Here is a 14,162-nt window from a genome sequence, read left to right on the forward strand (position 1 = left end):
CACCACAATACTCACCCCTTTCTTTGGGAGCGAGCGCCGCGGAGGTAGGGCGAGGCGCGAGTGATGTGGCAGAATCGGCTGCAATGGCGACAGCGGTGGTGGCTACAGCTGCAGTGGCGACAGCGTAGGTGGCTGCGGCTGCAGTGGCGACAGCGGAGGTGGCTGCGGCTGCAGTGGCGACAGCGGAGGTGGCTGCGGCTGCAATGGCGACAGCGGAGGTGGCTGCGGCTGCAATGGCGACAGCGGAGGTGGCTGCGGCTGCAATGGCGACAGCGGAGGTGGCTGCGGCTGCAATGGCGACAGCGGAGGTGGCTGCGGCTGCAGGGGGGACAGCGGAAGTGGCTGCGGCTGCAGTGGCGACAGCGGAGGTGGCTACGGCTGCAGTGGCGAAAGCGGAGGTGGCTGCGGCTGCAATGGCGACAGCGGAGGTGGCTGCGGCTGCAATAGCGACAGCGGAGGTGGCTGCGGCTGCAGTGGCGGCGGCGGCGGCTGCGGCTGCAGTGGCGATAACTGCAATGGCGGCAGCGGCGATGACTACAGTGGCGACAGCGGCGATGACTATAGTGGCGGCTGGTGAGAGCAGTCCGAGCCTGGGCAGACTGGATGGAGGGAATGAGACGACTTGTTGGTGAGAATTGTTGCATTGCATGGTCGAGCGGGGGCGTGGGGTGGGGAGGATCTTGGGGGGTGCCGGGAAGAGTTGTAGAAGGGTGTGGTTGAGGGATAGGAGAAGGATAAGGGTTCGCCGTCGCGTACACGTGATCTGTGTGAGTTTGGGGGGGCTGCTGCAGGTGCTGTGGTGGTGGGGAGTTAGGGGCAGGAGGGGAATATTGGTTTTGAGGGGAGAGTTTTTCGGGGGGTGAGGAATGACTTGGTTCGGTGGTGAGGATGGGGTTAGGACCATGTTGTAAGAGGTATTGTAGTGCCCCTGGAGGTTTGGTAGGGGGAGTGGTGGAGAGGTGGGCCCGCTTGAGCCTGTCGATGGAGACGCGATCCGGTTTGGCATCTCGGTTGATCACGGAGTGTTTTGTTGATCTGGCGAGGACTCGGAAGGGCCCATCGTATGGGCGTTGAAGAGGAGCTCGTTTGGAGTCTCGCCTGAGGAAGACGTAGTCACTTGTAGACAGGGCCGGGGAAGGTGCTCCGGTTGAGGTTGTGGTGGGCGAGGGGGGTTGGACGGGTGTTGGCGAATGTCTCCTTGATAAGTTGGAGGAGGGCGTGACGGTCAGGATCGCCGACGGCAGGCGTGGCAATTTCCCCAGGGAGGCGAAGGTTCTCAGCGTAAAGTAGCTGAGATGGGGAAATGTCGTTGTCGACCTTTGGTGTGACGTGGATCGTGAGAAGCACCAGGGGAAGGGCGTCGACCCAGTCGCATGAGGGTTGTGCCTTAAGCGACTCCTTCAGTTGGCTGACCGCTGGCTGGCAGGGACATCCTTGCGAACTACGCTTGCCAACTACAGGAACTTGGATGCATCACGTCACTACAACTCCAATACATCGGTAAATTGTGGCGTTAGGCTTATCGGTTTGTAACTGTTTACAAAGTCTTTCGATCCCTTTTTAAAAACTGATGTTACATTAGCAGTTCTCTGGAACATCTCTAGTGTCTAAACTTTGGATGAATACATTTTGTAGTGGTAGAGCTTCTGTACCTCTAAGGTTTCGTTATTTTCCTAATTGAAATTTCTACTTCCTTCAAGTAATTTGCTTCACTGTGTACCTGTGCTGGAATCAATGATCTGTGAATACTGTGGTGAAATATAATTGTTGAGCATTTCTGTCATTTCTCCAATCAAGAATAAATTAAAATAACCACATACATAGTGTAAATAAATTAATTATGATTACTAATGTAGGTATATGTGGAGATAGAATGGAAGCTGGAAAATAGAATAAGTTTGATGGATCCTAAACCAATGATTATAGCGATCCAAAAGTCAAAGTAAAATACCAGAGGTACGAAAAGAGTATGGGAGAGTACAGCCAATAGATTCAGAAAGAAATGTAGTCAATGACATTACCAGAAGTATTAGATAGGGTTGATCAAAGAATACTGGGAGGGTTTGGGCTCATGGAAAGAACGAGTGAAGGAAAGCTATCGAAAATACCTCTCTCCTCGCTGAATTTACACAAGGTAGGGCATGGAAAAAATGGAAGAGGATGAGCAGATAAAAGAACTGAGGAATTTCATATTGAAAAGATGAGGAAAAAGAAAAATAAGGAGGCAAAAGACAGAAGCGTTAGATAATGTGAGACCGGGACTGGCTAAGCAAAGTATCTATGGGGAAACAAAAGAAAAAGAAGAAAAATAAATTATATGAAAGAGTTAAGCCATAGAAATACACAGAAACTCGGTGGGTAAGAGCAAAATCCCCTTCAATTGGAAACTATTATTAGTCCCAGTCCTTGAAAAATAAATTAAGAAATTTCCTTTCTCCTTAAACCAGTGCCACTAATAAATATGATATGCAAGACCATGATTAATTCAAACGTAAATGGATGCACCCTGGAAAGCAACAGGCTGATTTAGACTCGGAACATAAGATTACCCAAAGACACCTCTAACAAATGTTATGAAATAGTTACAGTCACATTATAGAAGATCAGATGGGTGACTTGAATACATTTGGCTCCAGGGAAATACCCTTCTATTACCGCACGAGACATGGCTGTGGAATTCGGAGAGGAAAAAACAACAATAACAAAAGTTGGCATAAGAAATTTAATGCTGAAGTGAATGAAACTTCTTGAAGGATGACAATGAGAACATCAGCTTGAGGAGAGGACTTAGACCATAGAAACTTAAGATGTAATTACGGAGGAATCGGTGATGCCATTTGCTATATCAGAAATATGATTATACTCGGTGCATCGAAAACTGGCCGTTAGGGCGGAGCACGGGGATTCCCCCTATATTGCCACATATAATTATTTTATAATTCTAATTAATTTTATAATGTTGTCACATATAATTATATTAATTTTTGTCGCATACCACCACTGAGGTAAAAATCAAAGCAATGTTTTCTGTACAAAGGTTTCGTTTCCTCGAGTCGTGGACATGGCGTATGTGCAGGAGAGAGCGACGTTGCCACTCCATCACTTCTCTGGCCACGCCCCCACAATGCATTCGGAAAGCATTGCATCCACACGCACGTTCTCGCTATGGATAAATACATTATATATATATATATATATATATATATATATATATATATATATATATATATATATATATATATAGAGAGAGAGAGAGAGAGAGAGAGAGAGAGAGCGGGTGGGTGGGTGGGCGAGCCGTGTTATCTGTGGAGATGTGGCAACACCAGGAAATTCCCTAACCCCGCCTTAGCGGCCAGTTCTCGTTGCGTCTACTATAGCAAATATGCAGGAGTAATTTGATATAAGAGACGAATAGTTATATAAACACATTTGGGTGAATGATCCAGAAAACAAACTTTTCCTTCTGCGAATTAGTGTAACCATTACTAACCATCACCCACCACGCGCGTGATCCACATGCTTGCAACATAGCGAGACTCCCCATCTTGCTTACCTTGCATTTCCCAGAACATACATCTAACGCAGCACATTTCAAGACAAACAAGATATAGATACCCAATGTCACCAGACTAACCTATTAAAAGTCCTTTATTATAACTGCCCTATTATATTACCCATAAACTAACATATATATAATATACCTAACAACATTCACCAACTATAGGACTAACCCTCATATATAAAACTGACCCCAAAGCATAGAATAGCGAGACTAACGCCTTTAGTTACAACAACCCACTAACCCCCTATATGACCTATAACACTCATGTCACGAACGCCAGAGCTGGGTAGGTGAAGACCCTACCGACCAGACGCCAAGAGCTGGGTAGGTGAAGAGCCTACCGGCTAGACGCCAGAGCTAGGTAGGTCAAGAACCTACTGGCCAAAGCTAGGCAGGCCGAGAGGCCATTTGTACCTTATCATATTTGTAACCAGATTGCCTTCATTATTAATAAATAGAAGAAAACTCCCGTTTTGGAGTTTATCTCGCCCGCATTAAGTCCTCCTTATGTAACCACAACCTCTCACGATTACAATTAGTCTTTGCGGACGCTGATCTTCAGCACCTGGGGTCTTGGATAGTTAATAAAGGGAATGTCCATTGGCTTGAGGTTAACACCCTCGGGGCCTGGTGAGAAGGTAAACTTCTGCAGAAGAGTAGTCAGAAAGATAAAAAGTTCCATCGTTGCCAAAGGCTCCCCGATACATTGCCGACGTCCTGAAAAAGGTCAACGATTTTAATCAATCCTCTGGCCTCAGGTAATTATCATATAAACTGAATGTTCAGGAACAAGGGAATCGATAAAATAAAAAGTAATGCAGACGCACCTACGCCAAATGGAAGGAATCCTTCTCGCGGGATCACAATAGTGTTGTTTTCATCCAAAAAACGCTCTGGTCGGAACTCAGACGGTTTGTTCCAATATTTTTCGTCATTATGGCAGTAGTAGCATACAGGATAGACAATGGCTCCCTACATAAAAAAAAAAAAAAAAAATGAAGTTTTTAAGTGTAACGTTCTGTAGCCACAAGAAGTGTAGAGCAAATCCACTTCCATATTACCCGTTAGCGTCTGATTAAAACAGTCACGCTAAAAAATAAAAGTGAAAACAACAATAATATGGAATTGGAAAATTAGAACTTTATTCAAAAATATTAGAAAAGAAAATTATCTTCAGTTAAGGATGAATTGAACAAATTTTTGAAAGAAGCTCTGAAAAAAATCATCCTTTCAGAAGGCAACAGCCACTGATGTCCCAGTGGCCCATCTCCCACATCATCGCATAGTAACGACTTAAACTGATCTGAATCACTTAATTGTTTCACTCTTATGTTTCCACTTTACCCTGGAAATAACAAAATCCATCAGTCACGGGCTTAGACTGAAAGATGCCTGTTGTCAACAAATGATATCAAGGGATCGGAACCTGCTACGAACTGAATGCAAGGAAACGAAGCTGACAATCAATTATGATCCAAACTTCTTGATTTTACCCCACCCCCATCAGTCGACATGGAAACATTTTAACAAAATACATATTTGCCTCGCTGATGTAATTATTATGGATTTATTACTATAATTACCTTTGGAATATTGTAGCCACGGATCGTGGTATTACTGCCAGAACGATGCATGATCCCAAGAGTTACAAGGGAGATGATACGGTGAACTTCATTGGTAGTTGCTTCAGTGTAGGGCATCCTGTAGTCACAAGAGAGCTTTTTTAAAGCAATGTTTGTTTATCTGTTATTTTTTCTTATATAAATGGTATAAATTGTACTACACCACTGTATTTTTTCCTTTATTATTATCAAGATATAGTAATTTTCACGAGCAAACTCTGATACTTGACCATACGTACGAAAGTGAAAAATTCTAATCTGTATAGTTCTTTACGCACAAGACCAGAAACTGAAAGTATAACCGCAAATAATAAATTCTATAACTACAATGAATAATAGAAAATACAAAAAGGTGCTTGCCTCTTCTTGTCCTCCCATGATGGTTGTTCCCCACGAGGAACAACGTCGTCGATCTCCTCCTGCACCTTCTTCTGGATTTTGGGATACTGGGCCATGTAGATGAGAATCCAACGGAGGGTGGTCGACATTGTATCGCTCCCGGCGGCGAACAAATCCCAAATCGTCGACTTCAAATTCTTTTCTAGGCGTGAAGAGGTGAAATCAAAGTAACACTAGGCAAGTATCAATGTGTTTCTCATGCGCAATAAAAATCCTGAAGACATGCCTCCTCTTTAAAATGATATTCTAGATCAGTGTTTCCCAAACTTTTCCAGTGCGTGACTTTCAGTAGAACGAAACTTCTGAAAGCGTACTATTTTTTTTTATATCGCTGATACATTATCTTAAATCCTAAAAGAAATCACATCAGAGAGAGCAATAACAAAAATACTTATCAGTGTTTATCAAAAACATATTTATCTAATCAAGTATTTCAATGAGATGTGTTTACTTTTTTGATACAAGCAAATCAATACGCGGGTCTGTGTGGCTGAATGTACTGTACTGTATATACAGTTAGACCCTCCATGATCCCCATAAAGAAACCTCAAGATTTTGTTCTTGGGCCACCTCTGTTTATAGTACATGTCATTTATATAATCCGTGGATCTATAGATGAAACTAAGATGTGTTGAATAGCAAATGACTGTTTGAATTTCATAGATATTTAAAAGAATTTAGACAACCTAGAGTATTGGTCTCAAAAGTGGCTAATGCACAACGAGACACTTTTTTTTTCAAAAATCAAAGCAAAGTTAATACAAAACACATTGCCGACCATTCCCACGAAATATTTTTGCTATTAAATTTGAATTTAGGCAACAAGAAACGCTATATTTCGTCTCTGAAAACAGTTTCGGGAGTCTTCGGAAGTGTGACGTTTGAGTTGTCAAATATCACTATTTACGCGCCATTTTTAAACAATGAATCTATTGAATAGCTGTGAGAATTTTTGATGAATTATTGTCTATTGCGTAGCTCCCGCATGTAAAAACGGAGATGTAACAGCAAAACTGTCAATAATTTGGATTTCCACATCTTCAAGACTAAGTATTATCTGTTGCTTTGCCCCTATCTTATTTCTGATGTTTTGGGATCCTCTCTCGTAATATATAGTATCCTAACATATATAAATACAAAAAATTCATGTAGAAGGTTCTCTTATAAAGTATAGAATCCCTTCTTCTATGACTGCAAGATATTCAACAAGGCATATTACAGAATATATATATATATATATATATATATATATATAATATATATATATATATATATATATATATATATATATATATGGTAGGGTCGATGTCAACCGCCTTCAGGGTATGCTTAAGCTGGTCTTTAAACCGGCGATTTGCTATCCCTAAATCGCCCGGTGGCAATAGCCCTCTTTTATACACAACTATCGTTTCATTTTCATACAGACATCTCTTACCCTCCTACAACTACCGATCCCGCGCGCGAGGGTGGTCTGTCCTATTTAGTCCATCATATTGTGTAAACAGACAGCCGGCGCCACCATTAGGCAGGTTGTCTGACGTGGTCAGTAACGTAAGAGGTATAAGGCTGTTTGTGATCAGACTATATTTTCTTCTTGAAATGAGAAGCAAACCAGTACGAACCAGTATAGATGGTGTCGGGGTCATTCCTGCTGGCTTCTATTTTGATCAGGAAGTCGTCAATAAAGTCACGGGGATTGGCGGAATCCAAGCTGGTCTTATGTTCCTCAATGACTCCCTGAAAAGTAGGTTAAGAATTATTGTCGCATGGGATCTTTCCTAAAATCTGATCAAAACTAGAAAAAAAAAATCTTATTCCCGGGAGAATTACTGGTCCAAAACAAAGCTGGTTACGGGAATAAGCAAGTGGATGGAAGTGATAGTTTCCTATAGACCTTTGAATAATATAGGTGTGGTGAGGAGCCTACGCCAGGAGGCGCGTAGCTATGGCCGAGGACGTCACGTTTGCCCAGTTGTACACTTGGACTGTTGGAGGCAGGTAGCAGTCACTGCTGGGAATCGGAGACGAGTGCGGGATTCGAACTCACAATTAAGCGAGTACGAAACCAACGCGCCACCTGCGCACTTTGCATAGTATCAAATTCCATACCCTTTCCCCGGTTCCACCCCCCGAGGCCGGTACCTGTTCTCTAGTCTAAAATCTTAGCCATAAAACCACATTTATAAAGTTACCACAAATAACAGATTACTAATTTGAGTGAACACATTCAAATTCACGTCAAATTGCCCACCTGCAAGTGGTTGCCGATCTGGTCGCGGATTTTGAACATGAGTCCACGACCAAATATTTTCTGTGTGGCCCAAACGGGAAGGATCTTGGTGAGCCATGGATATAAGTCCAGGGTTGTGACGGAGGCAAAGTATTCTTGCATGTTTCGCATGAGTGTGTGGAACTTTATCGCCCGTTCATGATCAGCCGGAAATCGTTGATCTGAAAAGAGAAATGCACGCCATGAACCTACAATGCACTGCGAGGAATGGGCCCAGGAAGTGTGGTAAGCGCAAGCAAGCACCTGGATGGTACACAGCAATAGCACCTCTGGTCAATGGGAGACTGAAATATCACGTTTTCAACATTTCTCACTCGATAGATCGGCCTGGTCACTGTAAACTTACAGAACCAGGAACTACTTACTTGCAACTAGTTGCCAAATGACATTGACCACGACGACGTTGATGAATGTGCCAAGATCGGTAAGTCCATCCTCTTCACGTTCGAAGTGCTTGGCCATTTCCAGAGCCTCGAACTGGATAGCTCCCGACATAAAGGATTTCCCGAGCCCGAGTTGGCGAAGGTGTCGGAGGGCGAAGCGACGTGTGCTCAGCCACGGCTCTCCGTGACTCCCGATGAGACCCATGACGGATAAGAAATAATTTTGTTGAATGTGTTATGATCACAGACAGATTCGTGTTCTACTCGGGGTTTTATATTGCAGTAAAGGAGATTCGTATTCGAAGAAAATTAAAAAGAAAAGAAAAATGTACCGAGGTTTTCTCCGTGCCCCATATAGTTGAAAAGTGACCATGTTGGTCTGTATGTGAATTCCAACTTGGAGCAGACTTCCTTGACGATTTCGTAATTGCATATATACACATTGACAGACGTTCCAATCCGAACTCTAGGAAAAAAAAAAGATGGGTGAAAGAAGGGGAATAATGCTCGTTGATAAGGGGGCTGATTGATAGTGCGGTTCCCACCATAAGCGAATTTTCATTTTCACTTCAAGTTTTTGCAAAAGTTTAGTTTTTGGTACCAGGTTGAAGCTTAGGGTCTAAGTAACAATTTTGGTCCGAGTGGACAAAGATCTCATGGAATCTTCATACATTCCCGCCATTTTCCAAGATGGCCGCCATCAAAATCTAATAATGTCAATATCTCGGAAACTTTTCAACCTAGAAACATGAATTTGGTGTCTATACCTAGGTTTTTATGGTCAAGGAATCAGATATACTCGGTTATTATATACTTACATGTATATATCGCTCATTCATTTCAACAATGACATAACTCAAAAATTGAAGATTTTGAGTTATTTATACCACTGAATTTGCCATTTTCTATATTTATTTGTGGTAAGAACGCCATAACTCTAGTAGCAAAACTGGCCGCTAGATGTCGCTCAAGGCAATAACGTCATAATTTCAAATTTATTTTTCAAATAGGCATTAAGCATGTTTATAATAAATGTATTTTTTAATATGAGATGTCATGCACTACATTTAATCATGAAATAAAAATTCATTGCTAAATACCTCGTTTAAAAGTTCCATGGGAGACTGTATTACATAATTAAAAGTTTATTTTGCTTCTCCTGAAAAGCAGCATTTTTTGAGTTATGTCCGTGTTGAAATGAATGAGCGATATATAGTCTGTCCTAGCAACCTTCGTCATAACATTTTTACGGTTGCAGCGCTTGACAATATAGATCACAATCCTACATCAAGGACAGTCACATCCTCTTTCCATGGAACAGGTATCTCCATGTTTCAGTTTCCTTCAGTAGAAAACCCAGGACTGGACCAAGAGCCTATGGAAATCAACTTCCAACGACCAGCATCAAGCAAGGGGCCAATGCTGCCTCCTCTGTACACTTTTGTTCCATCTATGAGCCGGAATCTTGTCATCCAACCTCTTGTGAAAGACGTGCAGTCACAGTACATGGCGTCATTTGACGAAGAACAACATGAAAAGGCCTTTTATAACAAAAGACTGGGGACCACTGCCATAAACTATAGGCCTAGGTCAGAGGTGGGGAACATGCGGCCTTTGATATACATATTATTTTTTTCAAAAGACCTTGAATATTTTTTAATTCTGAAATCATTATACACCTGAAACTTATAATATAATAAAAGTGATAAGATAATTGAAAATGATAATAATTTGTTCAGTGCGGCCTCTACGTGGGACGATGAATTGTAAGGTGGCCTTCATGCACAAAGAGGTTCCCCAGCCCTGGCATAGGTAGTCTATGTAATGCATATTTGGTAAACCTGCACAGATTACGCCATGTACAAAAATTATCCCAAAATATTCCTATTCCTGACTTGTAATCACTTTTATTTTTTGTGTTACTTAGGTCCCAAATAAATAAAAATATTACATTAAATCGTTTGGATTTGTAAAATTTCTAGGCTAGTCACTAGCATTCAACCTAATAAAATTTTAGAATTGCAGTAAAAGCAATTTATATCATATTTTCGAGTGGAATTTGGTGCAATTTGGTGCCAAGAAACTTTTTTGTTTTTAATTTGATGACTGTATGAATTACCCTACTTATATTATACATGTATGTTCATTTAACATGTTTATAATTTATACTTTCAGATATATGAGATCCATATTTTCTGATTCCATATATTTTTTTATTTTTAGATGGCTTCAAGGGGCTGCCGGGAACACCCCCACCCCCGATTCATTCTGTTATATTTGCGGCGAGAATAGAACCAAAAAATTCTCCTTGGAAACTTTGGTGAAGATTTGTGAAGCTTACCAGTACTTCGGAATGCCAGTTGTGGACCAGGACAATCACTGGCTCTCTCACTACCAATGTTCCTCTAATTTTGTTGTTGTAAGTGTGCGCAGAAATTTGCTGTGTGTAAACATTGCCTACACTGAAAGGTACGTGCTCACCCATGGCGGTAAAGTAATTTCGTTTGCAATAGAAGCGCTAGAATTAGAAGAGAAAAAAAATATATAGGTTTGACGGTTGGCAAGTTACCATGTTTTTAGAGAATTTGTAAGTTGATGTTTGGGTGGAACTTCTGTATTGAATGGATTTTAATATAAATTGAAAAACTTGTGTCCGCCCATTTTTTTCTTTTTGTGCGTTTCTCGACCAGGGTTCCCCGGAACCCTAAGGTTCCGCAAAAGGTCCCTAAGGGTTCCGCAAGAACAAGTGAGATAAGCTAATGCACTTTTTATTTTCTATTTAATTTCATACACGTAATATAATCAAACACGCACGACATATTCTTGGTTATTGTGATAATGTAATATAGACATCATCCTATCTAACCTATTATTACGATGAAAATTAAATGAGAACAAGATAAAGTATGTGTTTTTTTGCGCGCAGGGGTTCCTTGAGAAGTGGAATTTATTTTAAAGGTTACGCAAGGGTAAAAAGGTTGAGAAATGCTGGCTTAGAGGGAACGTTGCTCACTACTGTTGTAAGTATTGTAAGATGACGCTGGGAGGGTTACTGAGAAGGTGAGAAAAGGTCCCTGAAATTCTCCAACCCACGGGTCTGGCTAGAGCCAACAGAGCACTCCACATTTTTTGTTATTATGATCAAGCGGCGGAGAGGAAAGAATGTTGCTGCTGTGCATCACCCAGATCTCCCAGCTCCAATTCCTGACTGCTCCAAATATCCCGTGCGGTGCCACATGTTCCAAGTGAAGTCCAAGACAAGTATTTTGATGAAGAGGAGGAGATGGATGCTGAGGACTTGGCTTACCTGCCCTATGTACCAGAGAAAATCCCTCATTACCCAAATAAAAAAGAAATAAACGACTTGGTCAAGGATATGGGTCTGACCGAGTCTAATGCAGAGCTACTCGTCTCTAGGATGAAACAGTGAAACTTGGTCAAAAAGGATTATTGATTAACTAATGCTCTAGTACTTACATGAAAATGTCGCCATACTTCTTGTTCAGCTCCTTAACATCAGACTCCAACAGGAGTGATCTGTACTTTGTGCTACCTATCAGTGGAAGACCCCAAGGCCCTGGCAAAACAGAAGATAGATTATCCTAAGTATCCAGTACAGATGCTGAGTGATGATATATCTATAATCATGAGGAGACATATCGCATACAGGTAACGTCGTTGTTTAAACACTGAAGTGGTGCACGGCAGAGGAAGAAAGTGCGATGCAATGCGATTCTGCCGTTTTGAATTTGGCGCGCCTCTTTTTTTTTTCTCTTGAATCGACGTTTACTTTTGATGCTTTTTTTTCCATTTGGTTACTGGATGTTTCTTGTGATTTGACATCGAATTTTCGTGATTGAAATGGTAAATGGGCATGATGAAGAAGAATTGAAGTTGATGGGGATCATGTCCATTTTAATGAATCGTCATTGTCGTGTTTAGGTTACCATGATTATTGTCATTCATTTTGCTATAGCAAAATGTTATGACAACGTCTATGACCTCAATTAGGAGTTACAGAGGGCTACATAAGGAGCAGCATGAGTGGTATAGATATGAAGAAGTGAAGAAACACGTGGGAGAGGAAGAAGAAAAAAGAAGATAGAATAAAAGAAGAAAAAGATGAAGAAGAAGAAGAACAACAACAACAACAACTAGAACGCTTACTCAACTCTTTCTTTCGTCCGACTGTGGTGTTAGTTGTGATTTATAAATGTGTTACTACATTTATCACGAGAGTGGAAATTAATCTCCAATTATGAAAGAATGCTGCGTGACTAAGGGCCGTGGGGACGTCAGTAAAGTCCTTAGAATATTTGCCACACAAAAATTAGGCAGCCAATTCTCTTCACGCGGTCAAGAGATGTAAGATGGGGTGGATGTTTTGAGAAGATCAAAATTTATTTTGGAAGGATGTCAGAAGATGAAAAGGTCGGAAGGAGAAAGTAAACAATGCAGATGGTCAGATATTAAAGGAAGTGAAAGGTGCAAGGGGGAAGGTAATTAGGGTGTTTCGGGGAATATTTGGATGTAGAGGAAACTATAGAGACTGATTATAGCAGAAAGAGATGCCAGGAAAATTGCTGTGATGGGAGAGGAGAATGATAGGGCTATGGGAAAAGAGGAGATGCAAATACTATTGAAATAGATGGAAGCTGGTAATGCGCTTGGGTTTGATACTTGTGTGGAGTGTTTGGCCAAAGATGAAGTTATAGTAGAATGGCTGGTGAGGTTATTTAATGTGTACCTCAGGGAAGGAATTGTACCGGTTGACTGGAGGAGTACATTTGCATTTTTACTACAGAAAGTAAGAAAAGACAAGTATGAATGTAACATTTTTAGAGGGCTTAGCCTGTTAAGTAGATTTGGTAAGGTGTATAAGGGAAAGGATTAGGAAGCTGGAAAAAGTAGTTTGGGGTTAGGGAAGGAAAAGGGTGTGTAGATTACATTCTTATAACAAGACAGATATAAGAGAAAAATCCAACTGAAGGTAAGGATGTCTTTAGGACTTTCATGGACTTAAGGAAGATATATAGCGAGGTTGACAAAAGAAGTGTTACGTAATGTATTACGGGTGTATAGGGTAGTGAGGAAGTTTGCTGAAGGGGACCAAATGGGTGGACACAGTGAGAGGGTTGAGGTGAAAGTGGTACTACGCCAGGGTTGCGTTATGTCAACATGGTTGTTCAATGTGTATATGGATTGGGTGGTGAGAGGTAAATGATTGGGTCTGGAGTTGGTGAGTGCGGACAGAAGTGGGAGATGAGACTGTTACTCTCTAAAAGAGGTTTTAAATTCCGACCTTGTGTAAACATTGAATATACACGAGAAACATGGTAATATTAATATTACAATGAACGTTTTAAACAATGATTTCAAAAGGTGAAGGACAGTGATACTATGAAATGCAATGCTGCATCCTGTTGAGTAACCAGTCATATCACTAGTTCATAGGTTGGAGATTCTTATCATGTAAAAGATAGGGCAGAGAGAAATCATGAGGCACAGAAATAATAGATGTGCATCATCGGTATATATAATATATTGAATAATTTTCCCTCAGTCTTTTTTGTTGATTTACCCCCCCCCCCCCATCGGTAGGTAATGTGCATTCTAGCCTCGTGACTCCCTCAGTAGATAACGAAAACACAAACAAATGAAAAAAATACCGGGCAAAGTGACGTTGCCTTTAAGGTAAGGAAGCATAACGACAAAAACACTGTGCAGATCACTCCACGGGAGTGAGGGTGGTAAGATCAAGTGACTTACCCGGAGGGAATCCCTCAGGCTTTTTGCAGACCATGAACAACGCCCACAAGAAGATCAGCCCAAGTAACACTTCAGCCAGCATCGTTCGTTAAAGTTATCAGCTCTACTCAGAGGACAGGCACCAACTGACCGACCGC

At 41.4% G+C, this 14,162-nt stretch overlaps 1 protein-coding gene across 1 annotated transcript in view; it reads right to left on the reverse strand.

Annotated features, from left to right (window-relative positions):
- Positions 1-3,250: 3,250 nt before the first annotated feature.
- LOC143023651 (cytochrome P450 2L1-like) overlaps positions 3,251-14,162 on the reverse strand; it is a 10,916-nt gene continuing 4 nt past the window's right edge. The window contains exons 1-10 of the mRNA XM_076182245.1: positions 14,026-14,162; positions 11,734-11,833; positions 8,587-8,722; positions 8,239-8,455; positions 7,835-8,034; positions 7,206-7,320; positions 5,545-5,725; positions 5,146-5,263; positions 4,390-4,534; positions 3,251-4,279 (exon numbers count right to left, since the gene is read on the reverse strand). The exon at positions 14,026-14,162 is cut by the window's right edge and continues 4 nt beyond it. Coding sequence (XP_076038360.1) covers positions 4,098-4,279; positions 4,390-4,534; positions 5,146-5,263; positions 5,545-5,725; positions 7,206-7,320; positions 7,835-8,034; positions 8,239-8,455; positions 8,587-8,722; positions 11,734-11,833; positions 14,026-14,107 — 1,476 coding nt within the window. The 5' untranslated portion in view covers positions 14,108-14,162 and the 3' untranslated portion in view covers positions 3,251-4,097. The remainder of the gene's footprint in view (positions 4,280-4,389; positions 4,535-5,145; positions 5,264-5,544; positions 5,726-7,205; positions 7,321-7,834; positions 8,035-8,238; positions 8,456-8,586; positions 8,723-11,733; positions 11,834-14,025) is intronic.

Source organism: Oratosquilla oratoria, unplaced genomic scaffold (genome assembly GCF_046742065.1).
Source record: "Oratosquilla oratoria isolate Oo_2021 unplaced genomic scaffold, ASM4674206v1 SCAFFOLD53, whole genome shotgun sequence".
Classification (NCBI taxonomy): Eukaryota; Metazoa; Arthropoda; class Malacostraca; order Stomatopoda; family Squillidae; genus Oratosquilla; species Oratosquilla oratoria.